The 25,969-nt window shown below is 46.4% G+C and overlaps 1 protein-coding gene across 2 annotated transcripts in view; it reads right to left on the bottom strand.

Moving 5' to 3' along the window:
* The window catches only part of DDX21 (DExD-box helicase 21), a 156,898-nt gene that overhangs the window by 37,354 nt on the left and 93,575 nt on the right, over positions 1 to 25,969 (bottom strand). The window contains exons 13-14 of one of the 2 annotated variants that reach the window (XM_029609156.1): positions 10,532 to 10,666; positions 8,352 to 8,468 (exon numbers count right to left, since the gene is read on the bottom strand). In XM_029609156.1, the coding sequence (XP_029465016.1) occupies positions 8,352 to 8,468; positions 10,532 to 10,666 (252 nt within the window). The remainder of the gene's footprint in view (positions 1 to 8,351; positions 8,469 to 10,531; positions 10,667 to 25,969) is intronic. The other variant, XM_029609157.1, reaches the window with a different exon arrangement.

The following is a 25,969-nucleotide window of genomic DNA, read 5'->3' on the forward strand; positions in this document are numbered from 1 at the left end:
CCGATGATAGGACGCCGCCTGTCTCTATTCTTCGAGGAGTGGGTCAAGATTACGTCGGACCAGTGGGTTCTAAGCATCATCGAACACAGCTACACTTTGGATTTTGCACGCCCATTGAGGGACTTCTTCTTGATGTCGCCCTGTGGGGCCCGCTTGAAATGGACAGCAGTGCTTCAAACCCTGGGCCAATTGAAAGCGCTGGGAGCCATTGTCTCAGTCCTGACGGAGGGATGCAGGACCGACAGATACTCCTTATATTTCGTGGTTCCCAAGAAGGAAGGCTCCTTCCGCCCGATCTTGGATCTGAAGAAGGTGAACAAAGGGCTTCGGGTACCCCGTTTTCGCATGGAAACTCTACACTCAGTCATTGTGGCCGTCCACTCCAGCGAATATTTGGCTTCTTTAGACCTGACGGAAGCGTATCTTCACTTAGGGATCTGCTAACAGTATCGGCGGTTTCTCCGGTTCATGATTCTGGGCGAGCATTATCAGTTTCAGACACTCCTGTTCGGGTTGGTGACAGCTCCCCGCGACTTCACCAAAGTAATGTTGGTAGTAGCTGCGGCCCTCAGGCGGGAGGGAATTTTGGTTCATCCCTATCTGGACGATTGGCTCATCCACGCAAAGTTGGAGGAGCTTTGCAGGGCAGCGGTTCAATCAGTAGTGGCCCGGCTCTAATCCCTTGGTTGGGTCGTCAATTTTGCCAAGAGCCAATTAGTCCCGTCCCAAGTGCTGAACTTCTTGGGTGCTCGGTGCGACACATCAGTCGGCAAGGTCTTTCTCATGCAGGAGCGAATCAACAAGTTAATGGCGCAGATCCGGCAGCTGTTGTCTCTACCGCTATCCCGGGTTTGGGATTACTTGCAGGTGCTTGGTTCTATGGCGTCTACTCTAGAATTAGTCCCTTGGGTCTTTGCTCATATGAGATCCTTGCAGAGGGCGTTACTTTCTCGTTGGGACCCAAAGTCGGAAGAGTTCCAAATCCGATTGCCGCTCTTGGAACCTGCCAGGTCCAGTCTCCGTTGGTGGTTGATTCCAGCCCACGTGCAGCGCGGAATGGACCTGGAGGATCCCCAGTGGATGGTCATGACGACAGATGCCAGCCTTTCCGGCTGGGGTGCAGTTTGCCAATCGAGGGCAGCACAAGGCTATTGGACAGGGCAGCAGGTGAAATGGTCCACAAATCGCTTGGAAACCAGAACAGTATGTCTGGCGTTGCGCAGTTTCCTTCCCCTAGTGAGCCGATCAGTGTGAGTATTGTCTGACAATGCGACAACGGTGGCTTACATCAATTGTCAGGGGGGAACCAGAAGTCGTCCAGTGGCATTGGAAGCCGATCGACTAACATTCTGGGCGGAGCGCCATTTGGTCCCACTGGCAGCTTCCCACATAGCCGGGGTAGACAACATTCAGGTGGATTTTTTCAGTTGCCAGCATCTCGATCCCGGAGAGTGGGAACTTTCTGAGGAGGCGATGCATCTCGTGACTCATCGGAGGGGTGTTCCTCGCCTGGCCCTGATGGCGACTCAGAGAAATGCGAAGGCGGCTCAGTTCTTCAGTCGCAGAAGGGAACACGGGGCGGAAGGTGGCGACGCTTTGGTCCTGCCATGGCCTCGCGACATTCTGCTGTACGTCTTTCCTCCCTGGCCGTTGGTGGGCAAGGTCTTGCGAAGGATAGAGGCTCACACAGGCTCAGGCGTTCTCGTGGCTCTGGAGTGGCCACGGCGGCCGTGGTTTGCAGATCTGATCAACTTAGCAGTGGACGATCCTCTTCGGCTCAGTCATCTACCGAATCTTCTTCGGCAAGGTCCAGTATTTTTCGATCAAGTGGATTGCTTTTGTCTAGCGGCTTGGCTTATGAGAGGCGGCAGTTGCAAGCATGAAAAACGTCTACCTCGCTCACCTATGTTCGAGTCTGGAAGGTTTTCGATTCCTGGTAGCAGGTTGAATGTGTCCCCGCGGCGCGCCTCAATTGTCCATATTCTGGCATTCTTACAGGAGGGTCTGAAGACAGGCGTGGCATGCAGTTCTCTCAGGGTTCAAGTAGTGGCCCTGGGATTTTTGTGGGGGAAGATTGACGGACATCCCTGGAGGCTCATCCGGATGTAACACGTTTCCTGGGAGGTGCTAAACATTTGAACCCTCCGGTTTGTCCAGTGTGTCCTTCTTGGAATTTGAATCTGGTTCTCCTTGGCTTGTACGGTCTTCCGTTTGAGCCTTTGAAACAGGCCACCTTGAAAGACTTGACACTTAAGACGATTTTCCTTGTGGCTATCACTTCGGCACGGCACATCTCTGAGCTTCAAGCGCTGTCATGTAGGGAACCCTTTCTCCGGATTTTTAAAATTTATTTTATTTATTTATTATTATTTTTATACACTGATATTTGATCTCAATTGAGATATCACACCGGTTTACATTCAGGTACTGTAGGTATTTCTCTATCCCCAGAGGGCTTACAATCTAAGTTTTTGTACCTGAGGCAATGGAGGGTAAAGTGACTTGCCCAAGGTCACAAGGAGCGACAGCAGGACTCGAACCCTGGTCTCCTGGTTCATAGTCCACTGCTCTAACCACTAGGGGTATCCCTTAGGACGGTGCCCTCCTTTCTACCGAAGGTCATGTCGGAGTTTCATTTGAATCAGACCGTGGAGTTGCCTGCCTTCATGGATTTGGATCAGAATTTGCCTCAGGCTTGCGACTTGCGAAGATTAGATGTGCAGCGGATTCTGCTTCGCTATCTGGAGGTAACCAATGCTTTTCGCTTGTCTGATCATCTGTTCATCTTATGGAGTGGTCCTAAGAAAGGACATAAGGCAACTAAAGTCACTATTACCCGATGGTTGAAGGAAGCCATAACAATATATATGTCTTGGGTGCGAAGTACCGGAAGGTTTAAAAGCGCATTCAATTCGATCTCATGCGGCGTCTTGGGCGGAGGGCGGTTTGTTTTGACACAGGAAATTTGCAGAGCGGCTATTTGGAAATCTTTACACACTTTTGCTAAGCATTACCATTTGGATGTCCGTGCTCCGGGTGGCGACTGTTTTGGCAGTAGTGTTCTTCGAGCAGGACTCTCCAGGTCCCACCCCATTTAGGGCAGCTTGGTTACATCCCAGCAGTCTGGACTGATCTGGTACGTACAGGGAAAGGAAAATTGGGTTCTTACCTGCTAATTTTCGTTCCTGTAGTACCAAGGATCAGTCAATGGGTGCCCATGGAATCTGGAGAGTCAGTTCGCTATCGTTTTTTATTCTGCAGAATATTCTCAAGTGGACAGCATTTACGTTGCATATGGAAGTACTCCCTCCATGTACATAAGTTCCAGAAGTTATGCTGTTTCTTTCTTTAGATGGTTTGATATAGCCATTGGTTCTTATGTTGAGGTTATGATGTGTTGCATTCTGCTATAGTATGGATTATATTGAAGGATTGCAGGTGGCACACCAGGGTAAGAGGGGGTGGGGTGCCTTTCAGTTTTTTTCTCTGACTCCTCTGCTGGAAGGGAGACACAACCCAGCGGTCTGGACTGATCCTTGGTACTACAGGAATGAAAATTAGCAGGTAAGAACCCAATTTTCCTCTCTCTCTATCAATCACTTCTGGACAAGGAGGCCCAGCCTTCCCTTATTCCTGGGATCCAATGTGAAAATGCATATGTCTTCATCCATTATCTTGATCCATTGTTGCTGTGAACTATGCATTACAACATTGTCAGAGTGCTAAACAGATACAGCATATCAACTTCAGAAATCTGCTAAGTCAATCTTGCTCTTTTCTGGCCCACTGAAGACATTTTAGGCTAACTCTAGACTTCTTAGCCATTCATATGAAATTTGAATCTATTCTAGCAAGTGAAATAAAACTATATAGAAGGTTCAAAAGGAAGCATGTAAACAACTACAAAACTAGAGATAGCCAGTTCATCCGAACTACATTATTATATCCAAGCCAGCTAACATATGTACTTTTTTTTTTTCCATTTCCTGGTGTCCTCCTCAAATACAAGCAATAGTGCTGCATAATTTCCAAGTGGTACAACTTCTCTATCATAGCCTATATATTTCAAAACTCTCAAATGTTCACCTCAAGAGTTACATGACCCAACTCTAGTATTACTTAATCAACTGGATTTATGGTATTTCAGTTTTATCTAGATTAGCTGTGTAGCCAGATATACTACTAAACCTGTCTGGCAACTGAGGCAACATGTAACTGGAAGTCTCTGTATCTGGCAAAAATACATGGTTAATATTAAATTCCCACAGCCAATACCTTTTACAGCACATGAAACCTGAATATGAGAGGCCACTGGTTCAACTGCCATCACGAACACTATGATTAAGTGCGCATTTTGGCCAGCCATATGGCTCTATGTGGTTGAGAAAATGGTCAGCTGATTCTGTTTTCAAGATGAATTTGAAAAAGCTGCCACTCAAGGGACTTCTGCTTTTTGGAAAGGAGCTTGAGAAAATGGCAAAGCAGTGAGGGAGTCTGAGGTACCAGAATAGGCTAAAGGGAACTTCCCAGCAGATGTCTTCCTGGAATCGGTTTTGTGATTCGAGAAAGGTTAACCTGAGTAGGCCACTGTGTGGGCAGAGATCCGGGAACTTTAGTAAAGTCCAGTCCTTTCAGAGCTCTTGAAAAGGATGTAAGGAAGGAGGTTCTAGTTCAATAATGAAGGACTGACAATCATATCCTAGTATCAAATACAACCCCCCAACTCACACTCCCCTCTGCTCACACAAGTGAGTGAGATTGGCAATCTAGGAAAGTTTTGACATATGTTAAGTGGGGTCATGTCATTAGGTCCAGAAGATATCCTATTCATGATTCTTACAATATCTACTCAGGGGAGGGCACACAAAACCTAACATCCATGTTTCTCAAAAGTATCCACCCACCTACAATATGGCTCCCAAATCTTTTGGAATCCTTTAAGGTGTTTATTCTTAATTGCCGTTAATTTCTCATAACATAAACCCTGTGGAATCTCATCTTGATGGCAGAAATGTTCAGGGCATCAGCCTCCCTCCATTTATAAGCTATCACCAGCTGATTAAACAGCTTGTTCTCGTTCTCAGAAAGACTACCATTATTTATCCCCAAAAGAAAATATTTAGGGTCCCTATTCACCCCAATTCCAGTCAGTAGTGTAAAGAAAGGAGAAACCTCCTACCACATTTTCCTTATCACAATACAGACCCACCACCATTGAAAGAACGTCTCACTATGTCCACAACCCTTCCAATAATAGTCTTCAATCTTCGGGTACATTCGATGTAATTTCTCAGGGGTCAACTGCCATCTATATAATATTTTATAACCCATCTCCATTTTAGTAGAAATGGAACATTTTTTTGGTAGCCAAGAAGCATAAATCCCAAATCCCCTCACCCAAATTTCCTCGTAGATCCTTCTCCCAAGCCCTGATATGGGCTGGTTGTGAATTAAGGTCTCTGTTTAATATCCAATATAACCTACAGATTGGTTTCGTCAAACTGTCCGCTTGCTCACACAATCCTTCCAATAAAGTTTTCCCCTTCCTGAGGTCCAGCAAGACCTGCCTTTGATTCATGAAGTGAAACAGCTGCATCATTGGGTATCTATCCTTCTCCCTCAATGAATATCTCTCTATTAAGATGTCCCAGGGTATCACATTCTGTCCCCCACAAACCTGTTCTAACCTGGTGATACTCCTCTCCCTCCACCACAGAAATAACACCAATGAATTACCAGGAGGAAAATCTCTATGAAATAAAATAGGAACTATAATAAAAATTCCAATCCCCCACTAGTACCTTTTTCCCATTCATCCAAATGTCAAATGTGACCCTACAACATGGAGACAACCCAGCCATATCCCCCCATCGCCAAGCCTTCATGCCCAAATTGACACATCCTGCCCAATCCTATTCAAGATTTCACATTTTGTACTCTATGCCAGTCTATGAGAGCTCGTAAATGAGAAGCCACATAATACCATTCTAGGTTTGGTACTCCACTCCCTCAATTTAGCCTGGAACATCACTGCCCTAGCTACTCTGAGGATGCCTTCTGCAAATAAAACTGAAATTTTTTTCTGCCACAGTTTCAGAATACATGTTGGAATGCTAATCAGGAGGGTTTGGAAAAGATAGCACAGCCTGGGCAAGACATTCCTGGCTGGGGCAGATCGCTACAGTAAAAATGAAAGTTTTAACCATTCCCACTTGTCTAGATCCTCAATATCTTATTAATCAACACTCCATAATTTAACTCTAACAACTGATCCTCGACAGGTCCTATATGAACTCCCAGATACTTCACCCACCAACTGGCCACTTTAAACAGCAATAAGGCCTTTAAAATATCCATATCCTCACTGGAAACTGAGATAACATTTAAAATCTCAGACTTATCTTCATTCACTTTGAAGCCGGATATTGATCTATATCTACGCATTTGTCCCAACAACCTCTGCAAGGATACTTCCGCCTGTGTCAAACTGCAGGTCATCCGCAAACAGAAAAACTTTATAACAGTTATCCCCAAACGTTACTCCTCTAATCTCTTCCTCTCTGTAAATCCGCTCTGCAAAGGGCTCCAGTAATAGTGCAAACAATAATGGGGATAGAGGACAACCCTGCTGGGTTCCCCTCTGAACCTCAAATGGTTCTGAATAACCACTATTTATTTTTAAAAATGCACGCAGACCTACATAAAAAGTTTCCGGATCCAAGTAATTAAAGTAGCCCTGATCCGCATTCTTTTCAGGACCCGAAAAAGAAACTCCCAATTGACCCTATCAAAAACTTTTTCGGTATCTACCGCCAACAAAACAACAAGACCCACCTCATCAGATTAAACACTCTCCGGACATTATCCGAGCAAGCCTCACTAGTACAAACCCAGACTGGTCCCTATGGATCAAGCTCGGAGCTACCTGTCCCAGACTGTTAGCCAAAACCTTTGCTAGAATCTTTAGATTGATATTGCTCAATGAGACTGGGTGGTAAGATCCACATAAAGTGGCATCCCTCCCTTCCTTTGCAAAAATAGTTATTCCTGCTGTATTAGCGGCAGATGACACCTTCCCCTCCCCCACCAAATTAAACATATCTACTAGTGGGCCTACTAAAACTGACTGAAATGTCTTATAGAATTTCACTGTGAGCCCATCTAGCCCTGGTGCCTTACCAGATTTCAACTCTCTTATAACCAAAGCAACCGCCTATAACCAAAGCAACCTCCTCAGCCCTGATTACCCCATTCAACATATCTCTACTGTCCTCATACAATTCTGGGAGGGGAATGCCCTCTAAATAATCCTCAATCATATATCCTTCTATGCCTTTCTCCTCAGAGTACAGCTCCTCATAAAATTGGGTAAACCTCTCCCTTATCCCTCAGAATCAAACAAAAACTTCCCCTCCCGAGCTTTAATTTTTGTGATATGGTTTTGGGTTGCTCTCTCTTTCAATTTCCTAGCCAACAATCATCCTGCTTTATCTCCATGTTCAAAAGCTTCCTGTTGCACCAATTCCATCTGATGAGCAATTTGAGCTAAGTCTAAAGATCTCAGCTCTTGCCTAACCAGTTCTAATTTCTCCAACACCACACGATCTAAGGAACACTTATGGATCAATTCCAACCTTTCTATCTTTTACAATAAGATAAACCTAGTGCTCTCTAACTGTCTTAAAGCTGGCTCTGGAGATTATTTACCTCTAAACACTGCTTTCAAACATTCCCATATAGTTATTGCATTGCAAACCCTAGTGTTATTCTCCCTTATATATTCTTTCATTTCCCCCAGCAACTGTTCCACAAATCCAACATTATGCAGTAGACTATCATTTAGGTGCCAAAATTTCTTACCCACTGCATCCGAACCCTTCCCCATAGTAACCAATACAGGTGCATGGTCTGACCAAGTGATGTTGCCTATCCCTACATTTGTCTTGCCCACCAATGCTTTGTCTATAAGGACAAAGTCTAACCTAGAATAGGATTGGTGTACCTTAAAGAAGAAAGAAAAATGTTGATCTGATGGATACTTTAAACACCATATGTCCATCAGGCCTCTATCAATAATCTGTTTGAGAACCTTCCTAGACACCCCAGACTCAGTATCACCTTGTTTGGAATTATCCAGAAATGGATAATGGGTAAGACTGAAATCACCTCCTATTATAAGATGACCCTCTGCCCATTCCTACATCAAAGATAATACTTTATTCAGAAAAGAGCCCTGACCTGTATTAGGTGCATGTATATTCAATAAGGTGTATATTCCTCACAGAGGCTTTAACATCAGCTACTAAGTGTCTGGATATTAAAATCTCCACACCACTATATTTATGCCTTACCATAGCCGATGCTAAAAATTGTTGTGGATAGAAAGTAGAACGCAAAATTCCTTCATTACGTCTTCTTAAACTGGCCTCTTGACAGAAGATTACGGAGGCCCACAAACTTTCAGCTTCCTAGAAGAATAGACGCCTCTTACCATGAGAGTTCAGTCCCTTGGTATTCAATGAGAATTTTCATATTATCCCCCACCATAAAAAGGAATCTCCCCCCTCATACCCTCCAACCAGAAATGTCCCTTTATCCTATATTTCAAATCATCTCCAACGTTACCAATTTTAAACCACATCCCCACTGTTATCCAAAACATCACTCCCACCCCCACATTCCCAAGTACCCCCTGCCCCTTCAACCACCCCATTCCTTTCACTATCCACCTAACCCCATAGTGGTTATCTTCCTCCATAAGGAATGACATCAACGCCCAGCTATAACAACTTTCCAGAACCCCTACCCACAACGCAATCCTTATCAACATAAAAAATATGCTCACATCATACATATTATGATTATGCATAACCCAACATATCAGAGCAATTAAAAAAAACCAACCAAACAAAAAAATAACAGATTTATCCCCTCAAACTGGTAACATTCAAACTACTCCATCACTATACAGTGCAGTATACAGGCTTCCTCTAGAAAAGCACTACACCAAAAACTTAAACCCAGTCACAGTGACACACAAAAGTTCTCATGCTGGGCCCTCATTCTCAATAGAGATGGTAGAAAAGTTATTTCTAGACTGCCATTTTAATCTTTTTCCGGCAGTCATCACCCACTGCATCTAGAAGGCGTTGCCCCCACCTGCAACTCTCGACATCCAACAGTCGATGTCAAAATCTCCCATCCAACTGTCTGTAAGATCTCCATAGCCTCAGACACCAAGCTCACTTGCAGTGTAACACCTTCTATGGTAAAGTTCAAGCCAAATGGAAACAGCCAACTGTATTTGATGCTCTTCTGCTGCAGAAACGAAATGACCTCCTTAAAAATTCTCTCCACTTTCGTACTGTGATTAGTGAGAGGTCCTGTAAGATCTCCACTTTTTGACTTTTCCACATGATGGAGCCCAATTTCTGGGTCGCTGCCATCACCTTCTCTTTGATTGTTAAACCATGGAAACAGTCGACTCTGTCCCTGGGTAAATTTCCTCCAGGAGCTCCTAAGGATCTATGGGCTTGATCCAATTTCACCTGGGGAATTTCAGCATTAGGAGACTCCTGATTCAGTATACTGTACAAATACTGTCGATCACGTGAAAGCAGTCAGACTCAGCACCCTCTAGGACTCCTCTAAAACGCAGGTTAGCCCTCCTGGATCAATATTCCAGATCCTCTAACCGAGTGTTTAACACTGACTGAGACAAAGCTAGCTTATCGCATGCTGTCTGACACTTAAGCAAGTTGCTGCCTGATCCTAAATTCATCTCTCAGCCACCTCTACTCGATGGCCTAACTCAGTCAGATCCACTTTCAAATATACGACGGTAATCACGATTTTTTGCTTCATCGCCAACATATCGCCTTCTCAACTCTGCGAACCACTGTTGAAACTCCGAGTGGGAAGGGACTCTCCCCTCTACATCTTCCTGCATCCTGGCTGCCTTGCTTGCCTCAGAGCAGCCAACAATCACACCATACGGTAGGCCTTCTGTGCCAGCAGCTACCACTCCCGCGTAAGAGAACTGCTTAACCTATTGACATATTTGCTGTTATTATGTCTATTTTGTTGGAAGGCAACTCTTAGTTAAAATTCCCACTTGTGTGGCTGAGTTATCTTGCATGTCTACAGAGAAAACAAAGTTGCTTACTGGAGCAGGTGTTTTCTGTGGAAAACAGGATAAACTTACACATTCTTACACTCCTGTCCTTGGAATTGGCAGCTATTGTATGCTTATGATAAATCTTATAGGCTTTTTCAGACTACAGAGCTATCTGTGGTTCACACCTACTGTAGGTAAGCAACTGTTATTTGGCCACCAATGTGAAATGGTTAAGACTTCTTCCCGCCACCTTTATCCATTCCAACAAACATCATGACAATGAGCTATCAGCTTAATCCCATTATTTTACTTGTTAAAACAAGGGTTGTTATTAATGGATCAAATTAAATATTTATAATAATAGAAAATACTAAAAACATACTGAACCATAATCAATGACAGATTTTTTCATACCAGTTTTCCCTTCAGGAATCGCATTCTGGACACCTTCTTATCAATTTCTTCACCAAACTGCTCCTTCAAACCACGCCAAGCATAGGTCATGCTGTGCATCTCCACTGAACACTGCAGGGTCAGTGTCACAAACCCCTAAAAAAAACAAAATGAGCAAAGTCAGTGTCATAGACCACTCTGCCCCATCCCCAATGCAGGAGGGATGCCAAAAGCATCAGCATCACAGACCTGTGACACGGAAGGAACCAGCAATGTCAGTGTTACAAATAAAAAGCACAGTAAACAAGAGGAACAAGGCATCTATGGATTCCCAAAATGCACTTACATGGAGTACAATGGGAGAAAAGGTGCAGTGATGTTATTGTTTAGACAGGTTATCTAGTTGGACAAGTCTATACAGCAATCATATCCAATTATTCCCTGTACAGTTTCTGCATTTGTTCTTTGTTCTTATCAATGTGATTTTAGGAGATCAGATTTAACATTATTTCTTCTATCTTTACTTTGCTTACTGCATTTTTTTCCGTGTGAGTTAAATAATTAAAAAAAAAAAAAAAAAAAGTCCCCCCGAAAAAAACTATGCACTAAATTTCAGCGCTGTTTTATCACATCCTCTCTTACATCTGGCCCATCTGTAGTGGGCAAAACCACATGAAAGCTATTAATTAAATAAAAAAAAAAAAAAAAAGATACAGCAGCACCTTGAAATGACAATATGGTTTCACAAGGGTAAGATCCTGCTAGACAATCTAGATTAATTTCTTTAATGAAGTGATAAAAATGATGGATCAGGGAGGATTGATAGACATTGCCTATCTGGACCAGGAAAGCTTTTGACACTATTCTGCATAAAAGACTGATAAGTAAGTTAGTTGCTATGGGAGTGAGCCAGAGGGTTGTAAATTTGGTGAGGAACGGATTGAGTGGCAGCAGGCAGAGCATAGTGGTTAATGGAGTCTACTTTGTTGCAATGGGGCATCTCATGACTCAATACCAGGACCATCTTTTTCCAATATCTCTATTAGCAGCATTGCTGTAGGACTGAGGGAAAGCAAAGCTGTGTGCCTGTAACAGGTGTTCTCCATAAACAGCAGAACAAATTAGCCACATAAGTGGGATGACATCATCCAATTGTGCAGACCTAGGCCCTTAGTCTGTCATCACCTGCAAATTCTCTCTGATAGCTCATGAAATCCCCCAGACACTGCCACTTCCTCAATCACAGATGTGTCTGAGGTGGCAACCTGCCCTTCCCAATGTTCTCCTATGAGGTCAAGGGGGTCTTTCATCCTCTAGCCATAAAGCAGCTCAAATGGAGAAAATCCAGTAACTCCTGTAGTACTTCTCTGACGCCAAACAGTAGGTGGGGTAAATACCTTTCCCAGTCCTGGTCTCCCAACTCCACAAGTCTTTAGCATACGCTTTAGGATCCTATTAAATCCTTCCACCAATGCATTAGTCTCAGGGTGATATGGGGTGTTTCAGACAGACTTTATTCCACAATATATCCACATATTTTGGATCATTTCAGACAAAGGAAAATTGGTTCTTACCTGCTAATTTTCCTTCCTGTAGTACCACAGATCAGCCCAGACTGCTGGGTTATGCCTCCCTTCCAGCAGATGGAGAGAGAAAAACTTGAAGGGCATCCCCTGTAAGTATGGTGCACCACCTGCAGCCCCCTTCAGTATACACAGTATCAAAGCAGAAATTAAATTCTAACAGGTAACAGTAATCCAAATTTAGTGGCTAAATCAAATCTATGACCAACAACTATGTACAAATTAAGAGCACTGTGAAATCTTCGTTCTGCTATAGTCTGACAGTAAAATGGAAAATTTTGAGCGGATCTGAAAAAATTAAACATCTCCTCTGGGCGGGCATCTGAGCTGATCCGTGGTACTACATGAACGAAAATTAGCAGGTAAGAACCAATTTTCCTTTCCCTGTATGTACCCAGATCAGCCCAGACTGTTGGGATGTACCCAAGACGCCTTACATGGAGTGAGACCTAGAAAGCTCCGCTCAAAGCACACCACTTCCGAAACTCTTGGAGTCAGGAGCCTGAACATCCAAATGGTAATGCCGAGCAAAAGTATGCAAAGATTTCCAAGTCACTGCTCTACAGATCTCCTGGGGGGAAACCAACTGACATTTTGCCCAGGGCGCAGCCTGAGACCGAAGCAAATGAGCCTTAAGACCCTCTGGAACCGGTCCCCCGTGACACATGTATGCCGAAGCAATAGCTTCCTTCAATCATCGGGCAATGGTGGCCTTTGAAGCCTTATGCCCTTTCTTAGGACCGCTCCACAAGACAAAAACATAATCAGACAAATGAAATTCGTTAGTGACCTCCAAGTAACGCAGAAGTACCCGCCGAAGATCCAACTTCCTCAATTCGCGTGCATGCGGAGAATCATGATCCAAATCCAGAAACGCAGGCAACTCAACCGACTGGTTCACGTGAAAAGCCGATACAACCTTAGGAAGAAAGGATAGCACCGTTCGCAGAGACGGAATCTGAAAACCTAAGAAAAGGTTCACGACAAGATAGTGCCTGAATCTCAGAAACTCTCCGAGCCGAGCAGATAGCTACCAAAAACACCGTTTTGAGTGTAAGGTCCTTTAAAGTAACGTGCTTGAGTGGCTCAAAAGGAAGTTCAACACAACATCCGAAGGACCAAATTCAAACACCAAGATGGACAAACAACCCGGAGGGGAGGATTCAAGTGCTTAGCACCTCTAAGAAAACACATCATATCAGGATGAGCCGCTATGGACACTCCTTCCACCTTTCCTCGTAAACAGCCTAAAGCCTCCACTTGCACCCTTCGAGAACTGAAAGCTAACCCCGTCGCCAAACCCTCTTGTAAGAAGACTAGGATGTGGACTATCGAGACTTGCCTGGAGAAACTTTCGATCTACTGCACCAAGAGTGAAAAACTTTCCAGATCCGGACATATGTAAGAGGTTGATGTTTTGCGAGCCCGCAAAAGAGTGGAAATTACCATATCCAGATAACCCTTCTTTTTCAACTGCCGCTAGACAAAAGTGATCCACCTGGTCGAAAAATACTGGACCTTGCCTCAAGAGATTTGGAAGATGACCCAGACGGAATGGGCCGTCCACCGTGAGGTTGATGAGATCCACGAACCACGGCCTCCGTGGCCATTCTTGAGCCACCAGAACCATCGGTCCCGGATGGGCCTCTATTCTTCTTAAAACCTTGCCCACCAGAGGCCAAGGAGGAAAGATGTAGAGCAGAATGTCATGGGGCCACTGAAGGACAAGAGCATCCCCTCCTTCCGCCCCGTGCTCTTTTCTGCGACTGAAGAAGCAAGGCGCCTTGGCATTCATCTGAGTCGCTATTAAATCCAAGCGGGGAATCCCCCACTGATGAATTAGCAACTTGAAGGCCTCGTCTGACAGCTCCCACTCTCCGGGATCCAGTCGCTGATGGCTCAGAAAATCTGTCTGAATGTGGTCTACCCTAGCAATGTGAGAAGCTGCTAGCCTGGTCAGATTTCTCTCCGCCCGGGCCATGAGCTTGTCCGCCTTCAATGTCACAGGACGGTTCTTTGTTTCTACTTGTCGGTTGATGTAGGCCACCATCGTCGCGTTGTCGGATAATACTCTCACTGAGTGATAACGGATGAGAGGAAGGAACATCTGCAAGGCCAATCGTACCGCTCGTGTTTCTAGACGATTGATGGACAATTGCATTTCATGTGCTGTCCATTGGCCTTGCACTGTACAATTTATCCCTACTGCATCCTTTTTAGCACGGCGGCTCATTTGTGTATTGCACTGAGCACCCAAAAGAGGTGAATGAGCACAAGGTAAAAAAAACGGGTGCCCACTTTGGAAGCACTTTTTTTTACGTGCACTTTATTGCATTGGCCTACCAGTGAGGCCTCACCAAGGAGCTGTACAAGGGCATTATCACCTCTTTTTTACTTACTGATTATTCCTTTCTCTATTCAGCCCAGCTTTCCTCTGGCTTTAGCTATTGCCATGTCAAATTGTTTTGCCACCTTCAGATTGCCAGACACAATCACCCCAAAGTTCCTATCCCAGTCCGTGCACATTAGACTTTCACCCCTCAACACATACAGCTATTTTGGATTGCCGCACCCCAGATGCATGACTCTGTACTTCTTGCTATTGACTCCCAGCTGCATGTTCTTGTGGAGCTGGACAAACCGGCCATACAGGCGTCCCAGGATCAGGATACGGTGCATCCAGTACTTTCTGGGCTATGCCCCCCGGCTCGAACTTTTCTGTTCTATCCCATGTTACTTCAGCTTATGTTTCGGGAGTGGGATACTCCAGAGGCTAGCCTTTGTGTGGGCCGGGCTATGGACAAGTTGTACCTGCTGCCGGACGACTCTCTGGATCTCCTCAAGGGTCCTAAGGTTGATGCAGCCGTGTCTGCGGTCACGAAGCGTACGACGATTCCGGTTGTTGGGGCGGCTGCCCTTAAGGATCCCCAGGATCGTAAACTTGAGGTTCTTCTCAAAAGAATCTTCGAGGTGTCGGCCCTTGGGGTTAGGGCAGCTGTTTGTAGTAGCTTGATGCAACTGGCGAGTCTCCGGTAGGTGCAACAGCTCCTGAGCGCCAGGGAACCTTTTTTGATTGGGTGACTAGAGAACTGGATCAAGGAAGAGCACTCAATGTGATGTACTTAGATTTCAGCAAAGCTTTTGATTCGGTCCCTCATAGGGATGAGTTTTGGGACTGGTTCTATTCAATATCTTTTGTGAGCAAAATTGTAGAAGGGATAGAAAGTAAAGTTTGTCTATTTGCAGATGATACGAAGATCTACAACAGAGTGGACAATCATGAAGGAATAAAAAGAATGAAAAGTGATTTAAGAAAGCTTGAAGAGTGGTCGAAGACTTGGCAGCTGGGATTCAATGGAAGATGACCCAGATGGAATGGGCCGTCCACTGCGAGGTTGATGAGATCTGCGAACCGCTACCAGAACCACCGGTCCCGGATGGGCCTCTATTCTTCTTAAAACCTTGCCCACCAGAGGCCAAGGAGGAAAGACAGAGCAGAATGTCGTGGGGCCACTGAAGGACAACAGCATCCACTCCTTCTGCCCCATGTTCTTTTCTGCGACTGAAGAGGTGAGGCGCCTTGGCATTCATCCAAGTCGCCATTAAATCCAAGCGGGGAATCCCCCACTGATGAGTTAACAACTTGAAGTCAGATTTGTCTAGCAGGACCTTCCCCTGGTGAATCCATGCTGCCTCGGGTCCAGCAACCCACCGGATTGTGAATAGTTCACTATCCTTTCCTTCAGTAGAGTCTCCATTAATTTTCCCACCATAGAAGTGAGGTTAACCAGCCTGTAGTTTCCAGCCTCCTCTCTGCTTTCATACTTGTGAAGCAGGATCATCACTGCTCTTCTCCAATTTCGCAGCACAACTCCCGTTTCAGGGACCTATTGAATAGTTCTTTCAGTGAATCTGCCAGCACATCTGAGCCTGCTCAGTATCCTGAGATATACCTCATCTGGCCCCTTGGCCTTGTCCACTTTCAGTTTTCCGAGCTCTTCCCATAAATTCTCTTCTGTACACAAGTTCCACCTGGACTGGCTCAGGGTCTGCAACAGCAGGGGTGATCTCCACTAGCTCCGTTGATTGGACCGCCTAGGTCTGACTTGGGGTTACCATGGCAGAAAATTTCTCTGTCAAGAGTAATGTTCATTGGACCAATGTTGGTAATTGGTATCGGCATGTTCTTTACTCCTCCTTTTCTGTATCCAGGCTTGCTACTCCAATCCAGGTGTACTTGAGCAATGAGTACAGCTTCTCAGGTTCCCCTGCCCAACACTACATTTGCACTGTGCCCCGGAAGAACAGCATCTTCCAGCATCAGCTCTAGTCCCAGTAAAGTTATGCTAGAGCCAGTGTCCACAAATCCAGAACTGGGGTGGAAGCTCATCTGCTTCCGTGTTTGATGAATGACCATCAACTCCTCATGTGGCTGCTACTACATAGGTTCCTTCCCTGGAACTGGGACCTCCCATGAAAGCTACCAGCTTCAGTGCAGGTCTAGGGTTGCTGGGCAATCTGCCTTGCAATATCCTGTGTATCCACGCTGGTGACACGGACAATAACATTTAAAGTCCTTATTTTTCCTCAGGAAAACTGAAGACTTTTCTGTTTCTGAGGTTGCAGGAACATTAAATACTTAGGCACTGGCTGCCCATAAATCCCCGCGATTGCGGATACGGACAGCTTCTCTTTGCCAACCAGGCATAGTTAGCCACAAAGATGTCAGCCAGCAGATCTGCCTTCTTTGAAGTACAGAGCTGGTGATCTTGAACATGTTTTCTAACCTCTGGATGGGATTGCTGTAAAAACTGTGCCAGGACCATTACATTTTGACAGTCCTCAAGGATTTTAACTTCAGATCCAGTAAGCCACCAGTTGTGCTGGTGTTTTAGCAGGATTACAAACTTGCTGTATTGTTTGTTCCTGCTGTGAGTATTGTTTACTCCCTTCTGTAAATTCCACAACTTGGTTTTGAGGTCTCAGGGGAATAGTATAACAGTTTAGTATGATCTTGCATTATCTCCTCAAACTGGAAGCTCATCTCCACGGACAGTTTTGGAAAGCCTCATCAGCTCTCCTAGTGCGCTTTCCTCCCAAATACTATACCCAGTCCTTCTCAGGAATCTCACTGAGGCAGCAGATTTCCTCAAAGGCAGTTAGATATCCATCAATGTCACACTGTACAAACAATTTGGGCCCAATCCAGAATGTGCAGCAAGTTTCCATCTTCTGCACAGAGGATGGGATAGAACCTTGAATGTGAGCTATTTCCATCTCCACCTTCTGCAGCTGAAATTCCCACTATTCTCGCTTCTGTCAGTCTTCCTACTCCTCTTGCCACCGGTCTTCCCATTCTCCCTGATGAAGCTGCATGTAGATATGCTGGGGTTCAGCCAATGTGACATCAGGACCCCAACAGTTTCTTGGCCTATGCTATCAAGAGGTCTGATCTTCCGCTAAGAATGGGACACAGGGTATGCTGTTGCTCCCTCACTGGAACACACAAGTCCAGAAACTCTGATCACTGGATACTCCTGTGATTGGACAGACATGTCCAGAGTCTGATGGTCACTGCTGTTCGCTATCAACATGTGGTCATTAGCCATCAGCAGGTGGACATCCATCAGTACACAAATACTGTCCTAACACCACCAACAAAATTGAATGGGGGAAGGTGACACTGCTGTTGTTGCAATCATTCATTGTTTTATGTCTGGAGGTGACTTTCACCTCATGCACTGAGCCCGACAATCCCACCTCTGCCATCAGAGAATAACAAAGTTTGTCACGCAACGCCTCAGTGCCACCCACTCAGAGGGCCCTGCTGAGTGCTCCCCAGGACCACTTGTGCTTCTACGTACGCACAGGTACATGCAATCTCCCACCTGCCAACTAGGTCCCACTTGCTTTTGGACAAGCACCCCGCACACAAGCTATATTCTGGTGGTTTCTAGGGACATTGGAACCCACACAATCCAGAGGTCACAGTTCCTAGAAATCCACCTACAGACCAAATACAAAAAACACTGGGATTATTAATCAGTCCAGGACAGGTAGAGCTAATAAACTATTGAAGTCCATAATCAAACGCCATTTAGACAGATAACCTATTCATCTAAAAGGCTTACCTGGCTATATTTAGCCCATCTAAGTCATGGGCAGACAGGAGGCGTTCCAGGTAGGACCAGAAGGTTGTCTTAAAGTTAGCCAGTTATACATAATTCAATAGGAGTCCATATTCAGCTGCTGTGCTAGTTAGTTGGTTATACGTAACCGGCTAACCTTTAAGATAGCAGGGAATATTCAGTGGCGCAGTTGTGCTGCTGAAAATACACTACTAATTCATTGATTTTTTATAATCAGCTAATTAGCACAGCGGCTGAATATGGATCCTACTGAGTTTATTAACAAAATGTGGGAACAATAACAGAAACAGAAATTCAATTTACAACCAGCAACAGGTAAAATAACAGGATGTTAGTCTTACAGCTTCCTCAAGGATACTGGGATATGTATGCTTTCCAAACTTCATTCTGAGTCAAGTCAGCATCCCAAGCATCTGTTTGAATAGATGCAGGGAGAAAACACAAAGCCTAAGGCAAAACAAGAAGTCACAGTACACACAAAACCCCCATTTTGTCAAGGTTGTCAATGTCAATCTGAAGCACTTCCCTTTTTATCAAAGCCTCAAAGCCAAGGAATTGAATGTGGCCTTCATTTCCAAAATATTTGTGTGACTTTTTGTTCAGTTTGGACCAAATCTCTTGAGAATAGGCTGTGCAGAGATGTGCTCCCCAGGCTTGGTTGGAAGCATTCATAGTCAAGGTTTCTTAAAACTGAGGAGGATGTAAGAAGTGCCCCAAAGAAAAATTGGTTCTTACCTGCTAATTTTCGTTCCTGTAGTACCATGGATCAGTCCAGACTGTGGGTTGGAGCCTCCTGCCCAGCAGATGGAGACAGACCAAAACTGAAAGGGTATCCTATATCAGCACAGAGCCTACCCTGCAGCCCTTCAGTATAACCATTGTCAAAACAGATAAGTCTAAAGATAACCAGTAAAAGATCAAGCAAGAAACAAGAGAACTGAGAAAACTGAACAACTGAAAAACACTGAATGGACTCTGTATATGATCGCTCTTGCATAGATATCCATTGTCATCAAATAGATGCTTCCGGTGCCTCTAACTATAATCATAGATGAAAAACATACAGCATAAGAACATAAGAACATAAGAAAATGCCATACTGGGTCAGACCAAGGGTCCATCAAGCCCAGCATCCTGTTTCCAACAGTGGCCAATCCAGGCCATAAGAACCTGGCAAGTACCCAAAAACTAAGTCTATTCCATGTAACCATTGCTAATGGCAGTGGCTATTCTCTAAGTGAACTTAATAGCAGGTAATGGACTTCTCCTTCAAGAACTTATCCAATCCTTTTTTAAACACAGCTATACTAACTGCACGAACCACATTCTCTGGCAACAAATTCCAGAGTTTAATTGTGCGTTGAGTAAAAAAGAACTTTCTCCGATTAGTTTTAAATGTGCCCCATGCTAACTTCATGGAGTGCCCCCTAGTCTTTCTACTATCCGAAAGAGTAAATAACCGATTCACATCTACCCGTTCTAGACCTCTCATGATTTTAAACACCTCTATCATATCCTGCAAAAGGAGAAAAAGTTTCGAGCGGACGGCAGGAAAGTACAGGGAAGGGTGTCTGGACTGATCCGTGGTACTACAGAATGAAAATTAGCAGGTAAGAACCAATTTTCCTTTCCCTGTACGTACCCGAATCAGTCCAGACCGTGGGATGTACCAAAGCTTCCCTACATAGGGTGGGACCGAGACAGTCCTGCTCGAAGCGCCTGCCGCCTGAAGGAACCAAACACTGGCGCCTATACTGTAATGCTGTAATGCTGAGCAAATGTATGCCGGGATTTCCACGTAGCTGCCCTGCATATTTCCTGCGGAGAGACCGATTGACTCTCCGCCCAAGAAGTAGCCTGAGAATGCAAGGAATGAGCCTTTAGGCCTTCCAGAACCGCTCGGCCTCGACAGATATAGGCTGAAGAAATCGCCTCCTTCAACCACCGTGCGATCGTAGCCTTAAAAGCCTTGTTGCCCCTATTTGGGCCACTCCACAGGACAAAAAGATGATCTGAGACCCTGAAGTCATTTGTAACCTGAAGATAACGCATTAAGACGCATTTCACATCAAGGCGGCGAAGATCACCCCCAACCGCACTCGCTATATCTTCAGGAGAGAACGCGGGAAGTTCCACAGACTGATTGACATGAAAAGAAGAGACAACCTTAGGCAAGAAAGAAGGCACAGTCTTGAGGGAAACCCCTGAATCAGAAAACCGTAGGAAGGGCTCCCTAAAGAACAACGCTTGAATCTCCGAAACCCTTCAGGTGGAGCAGATAGAAACCAGGAAAACCGTCTTGAGCGTCAGATCCTTAAGAGTAGACCGGCGGAGAGGTTCGAAAGGTGCCTCACAGAGAGCCCGAAGGACTAAGTTAAGGCTCCACGAAGGACAAGTGGTACAGATAGGCGGATTCAAATGCTTGGCACCCTTGAGGAAACGGACAACGGATGAGATGCAACCATGTAACCATCAATATTGCCTAAGAGGGAGTCGACAACGGATACCTGCACCTGCAACGAACTGAATGACAGGCCCTTGGAGAGGCCTCTCTGAAGGAAGGAAAGAACCAGGGATACCGGAGCTGAACGCGCCGAAACACTCGATTCCGCACAGACATTTTCGAAAACTTTCCAAATACGGACATAGGCGAGCGAGGTAGATGGCTTACGGGCTCGCAGCAGAGTGGATATAATTTCTTCTTTACATCCTTTCTTTCTTAGTCTGCCGTTCAAAAGCCAGGCTACTAGAGAGAAGCGATCTGCCTGGTTGAAAAATACAGGACCCTGCCGGAGCAGGCATGGAAGATGGCTGAAGTGAAGAGGACTGTCCGTCGCCAGTTTACCAGATCTGCGAACCACAGTCTACAGGGCCACTCGGGTGCCACGAGAATGACCAGACCCCTGTGAAGTTCTATTCTTCTGAGAACCTTGCCCACTAGGGGCCAAGGAGGAAACACATACAGGAGAAAGTTGTGAGGCCAGGGAAGGACCAGGGCATCCACTCCTTCCAAGCAGTGCTCCCTCCAGCGGCTGAAGAATCTGGGAGCTTTGGCATTGCTCAAGGTAGCCATCAGGTCCAGGTGAGGCGGGCTCCACCTGCGGACAATCAGATTCATCGCTCCGTCTGATAATTCCCACTCGCCAGGATCGAGACGCTGACTGCTCAGGAAATCAGCTTGTACATTCTCCTTGCCCGCTATGTGGGAAGCTGCTAAGCCGCTCCGCTCAGGAGAAGAGCTTGATGGCTTCTAGGGCCACCAGACGACTCCTGGTGCCCCCCTGTCGATTGATATAGGCCACCATGGTGGAGTTGTCTGAGAACACTCGCACCGCTTTGCGGTGGATCAGAAGAAGAAAAACCTTGAGAGCCAGGCGAACCGCTCGGGCCTCCAGCCGATTGATGTGCCAGCGGGATTGGACTGGGGACCACTATCCCTGCGTAGCCTGGGTCTAACAGATTGCTCCCCACCCAGAGAGGCTGGCATCTGTCGTGACTACGATCCATTGAGGGGTCTGTAAGGACATTCCCTTCAGGAGGTGCGCTCGCGGCCTCCTGAAGGGAATGTATGTCGGCGATGGTAGAGTTGTCTGAAACTATTCCGACACTGGCTTCCAGCGGGATACCAAAGTTTTCTGTAATGGTCGCATATGCACAAAAGCCCAGGGGACCAAGTCGATAGTGGAAGCCATGGTCCCCAGGACCTGAAGGTAGTCCCATGCTGTGGGAAACGGGAGTGAGAGAAGGTTGCGCACTTGGTCCATAAGTTTGAGCACTCGGCAGGAACACCTTGCCGACCCGGGTATCGAAGCGCGCCCCCAGAAATTCCAGGACCTGGGAGGGCTGAAGATTGCTCTTGTAAAAATTGACTACCCACCCGAGGAGAGCAAGGACCCAGTCGACCGCTATCCTGCAGAGAGTCTCCGACTTGGCCCGCATGAGCCAATCGTCCAGGTAAGGATGGACTAGGACTCCCTCTTGATGGAGAGCGGCCGCCACCACCACCATGACCTTTGTAAAGGTGTGCGGCGCGGTGGCGAGACCGAAGGGTAGAACTCAGAACTGGAAGTGTTGGCCCAGAATGTTGAAGCGAAGATACTTCTGATGCTCGCATCGGATAGGGATGTGTAGGTAAGCCTCCGTCAAGTCGAGGGAAGCCAGATATTTGCCCGAGCGAACTGCCGCTGTCACGCCCTCAGGGTTTCCATTCGAAAATGGGGTATCCGGAGGGCTCAGTTGACTCTCTTGAGGTCTAAGATTGGACGGAAGGAACTGTCCTTTTTCGGCACAACGAAGTAGATGGAATACTGGCCGGCACCTTGTTCCTCCACCGGGTCTGGGGCTATGGCTCCTAGTCCCTGGAGCCTGGCAAGAGTCTGGCAGACGGCAGCCCGCTTTCGGCAGATCTCGAGCAAACTCTAATGCATAACCTCTCTCTATCACCTCGAGGACCCACTGGTCCGACGTGATTTTGACCCATTCCTCTAGAAACAGGGAGAGACGTCCAGCTAAGTTTGGAACGGAGGAATGGGTCAGCCGGATCTCATTGGGAGGAGGGCTTTGTGGTTGAGTGTTGTGGGTTACCATCTTGGAAGGTACAGCGGCCCCGAAAGGAATTTGCCCAGGACTGGGACCTGGAAGTGGTCCCCCTAGGAAAGGAACCCCGCGCCCTGTTATACCTCTGCTGACCTCTGAAACGGGAACGCATAGGGAAGAAGGACCTAGTCTGTTTAGGGCGGTCCTCCGGCAGCTTATGGATCTTGTTCTCACCCAAAGATTTAATAAGCTGTTCCATGTCCTCGCCAAAGAGCAACTTACCCTTGAAAGGAAGTGTGCCCAACAGACTTGAAAGAAGAATCCGCCGATCAATTGCGCAGCCAGAGGAGACAACTGGCTGACACTGCCGAAACCATCGCTTTGGCCTGTACGCAGAGTAAGTCATAGAGAGCATCCGCTCCATATGCCACAGCACCCTCCAGTCATTCAGCCTGCTCCACCTCTGCAGACAGGAGGTCCTCGGTGCTGAACAATTGTTGGACCCACCTAAGACTTGCCCGCTGCATGAGACTGCTGCAGATCATCGCCCGGACTCCTAAGGCCAAGACTTCAAAGATATGCTTGAGATAAAATTCAAGTTTGCGGTCCTGGACATCCTTCAAAGCTGGGGCTCCCACCACCGGGATAGTGTGCTTGGTGACAGATACGGAAGAATCCACCTTGGGAATTTTAAGCATTTACAGGCAATCCTCGAGAAGAGGATAGAGCTTGTCCATAGCTCTACCCACTCGTTGTCCCATCTTGGGAGCTTCCCATTCCCGAAGGAGCAGCAGCTTGTGCATGGGATGGACGGAAAGGTGTGTGGAGGTGCCCTGAGTCCCGCCAGAACCAGGTCCACGTGAGCTGGCATCGTGGCTGTAACTGTATCCTCCAGAGGGACTACAATCCCCATCTCCTGTAGGATGAAGGGAATGAGCGGCTCCAGCTCCTCCCTTTGAAACAAGCGGAGCACTTGGGGGTCATCCCCCTCTAGAGGGGGTGCCGGCAATGACAAATCCGCATCCGGATCCTGGTCTGGAGCCGCGGGTGGCTGAGGCACATCCGGTGGGGGGAACCCCCAGCACTACCCCAACCCTAACGGAGCCTTGCGCATCCGGCGCTGCAGGAGCAAGCGGGGTGGGCATCCGTGGGATTTTAGCGGGGGGAGGACCTGGGGGGTTCCTCCTCCTCTTGCAGGCTAGCCAAATAAGATTTGTGCAGTAACAGCACAAAGTCAGATGAAAAACGTGGCCAGGATTTTCCGGAGGGGGGAGGATCGGGGACCTCATCCGGAGGGGGCACAGGGCTTAAATCGGGAGGAGAAATGTGAAAATCTGGCTCCTCTCCCTCCTGCAGCCCCGAATTGGGAGCTGCACCGATACCTAAAATGGCTGCCGTTCCCGCGGTTTGCCGAGTCGGGAACGGCCTGGCCATGTGGCGAGAGGACTGCCCCCTAGTCACTGGCTGAGTCTGTGCCGCAGAGGGACCCTTCCCACCCGGCAGACCCCCGGAACAAAGCCCATTGCGGGAGAGCCGCAAGGCAGGCTCCCCGCAGGCTAAACAAAGATAAGAACGCGGCATGACTGACAGGAAAAATCACCGCGAGGCAGGGGAAACAGCTGAGCAGTGCTGCCCTGAGGAGCGAGTCAAGGCGAACGAACCCTGTATGCTCCCCCTTCTCTGACTCAGAGGTAAAAAGCAAGCTGCCGATTTATATTATCTTTCCTTTTGAACTTATTTATTTTTTTAATACAGGGGAATGAACTTCCCTGTTAATCCAGCCGGGGAATTAAACGTCCCGGGGTCAAGGCAGCTATATAGGGGGAGTGACTGGACCACCAGTATCACCCCAAATACCCAGGTCACCGGGAAGGGAGTCTAGGCTGAGTAACTCAAGGGGCAAGCCCCCCTAGGCTCCTCAAGAGCAAGGAGACAGCGCTGTCTCCTAAAATGACAGAGCTTCAGCAAACTTTTTTTTTTTTCAAAATTTACAAAGAAGAATAATACTTGCTTGATCTTGTCAAATAGAGAGATATAAACCCCACAGGGTAAAGGTAAAGTAATAAGGAAAGGGAACCGCAGGGTGAGCTGCCTGCATCTGCTGGAGACAGACAAATACTGAAGGGCTGCAGGGTAGGCTCTGTCCTGATATAGGATACCCTTTCAGTTTTGGTCTGTCTCCACTGTCTGGACTGATGGGTGGTTGATTCCATCATTTCAGAGAGAGTAAGAAAGGAGTGCAAGTATGGATTTGCGCATCTTTGAGATCTAGGGTGGTTAACCAATTGTCATTTTTTTACCTGTTACTATTTTCAAATTAAATCTTTTCTCTATTCGTTGTTCCTGCTTTTTGTCAATAACCTTTTTTAGTTTGTTAGCTCTGTGTGTCCTGGATTGATTTATAATTTCAGTTATTTTCTGTATTTGGTTTGTGGGTGCATTTCTAGGAACTATGGGACCCTTGGGTTGTGTGGGGTCTCAATGCCCCTAGAAACCATCAAGAGATAGCTTGTGGATGGGGACTTGTCCAATGGCAAGTGGGAGGTTGTCTGTGTAGGGGCATTTGCACAGCTGCAAGCAGACCTGAGCCATGCTTAGCGGGACCCTCTAAGTGTCCACAGAGTTAACCCTGAATGGGTGTCATGAAGCACTGTGACAATACTAAAATCTGCAACAGAGTAGACATGTCAGAAAGGGTGGAAAAATGTTAGGGGACTTGAAAAGTGCAAGAAGGTCAAGGGTTTGGCAAATTAATTTTAATGAGAACAAGTGTAAAATCGTGCATTTGTGATGCAAAAATCTATTAACCACATATTTAAAAAGACAAGACATGGAAACTATCAAACAAGAAAAATTTAAGAGTTATCTCAGATGGCCTCAAAGTAGCCAGTCAATGTATTAAACCAACATCTGCTGGAGGGAAGTCTGGACTGATCCGGGTACGTACAGGGAACATGTTCAGTTCTGGACATTCAGAGGAGATTCAGAAAAGGGCTACAAACCCTTCAAAGAAAGGCTTAAGATGCTCAAAACATACTTGCTGGAGGGAAAAAAGGCATGGGTAGACATGATAGAAGCTTAAATATTTGACAAGCTTCAATGAGATAAAGAAGGTGAAATCTTCCATAGAAGAAGAAATTTAAGGACAAGAGTTCATGATGTATACAAAGAAATAAGGGAAAATGCTTCTT

Source organism: Rhinatrema bivittatum, chromosome 7 (genome assembly GCF_901001135.1).
Source record: "Rhinatrema bivittatum chromosome 7, aRhiBiv1.1, whole genome shotgun sequence".
Lineage (NCBI taxonomy): Eukaryota > Metazoa > Chordata > Amphibia > Gymnophiona > Rhinatrematidae > Rhinatrema > Rhinatrema bivittatum.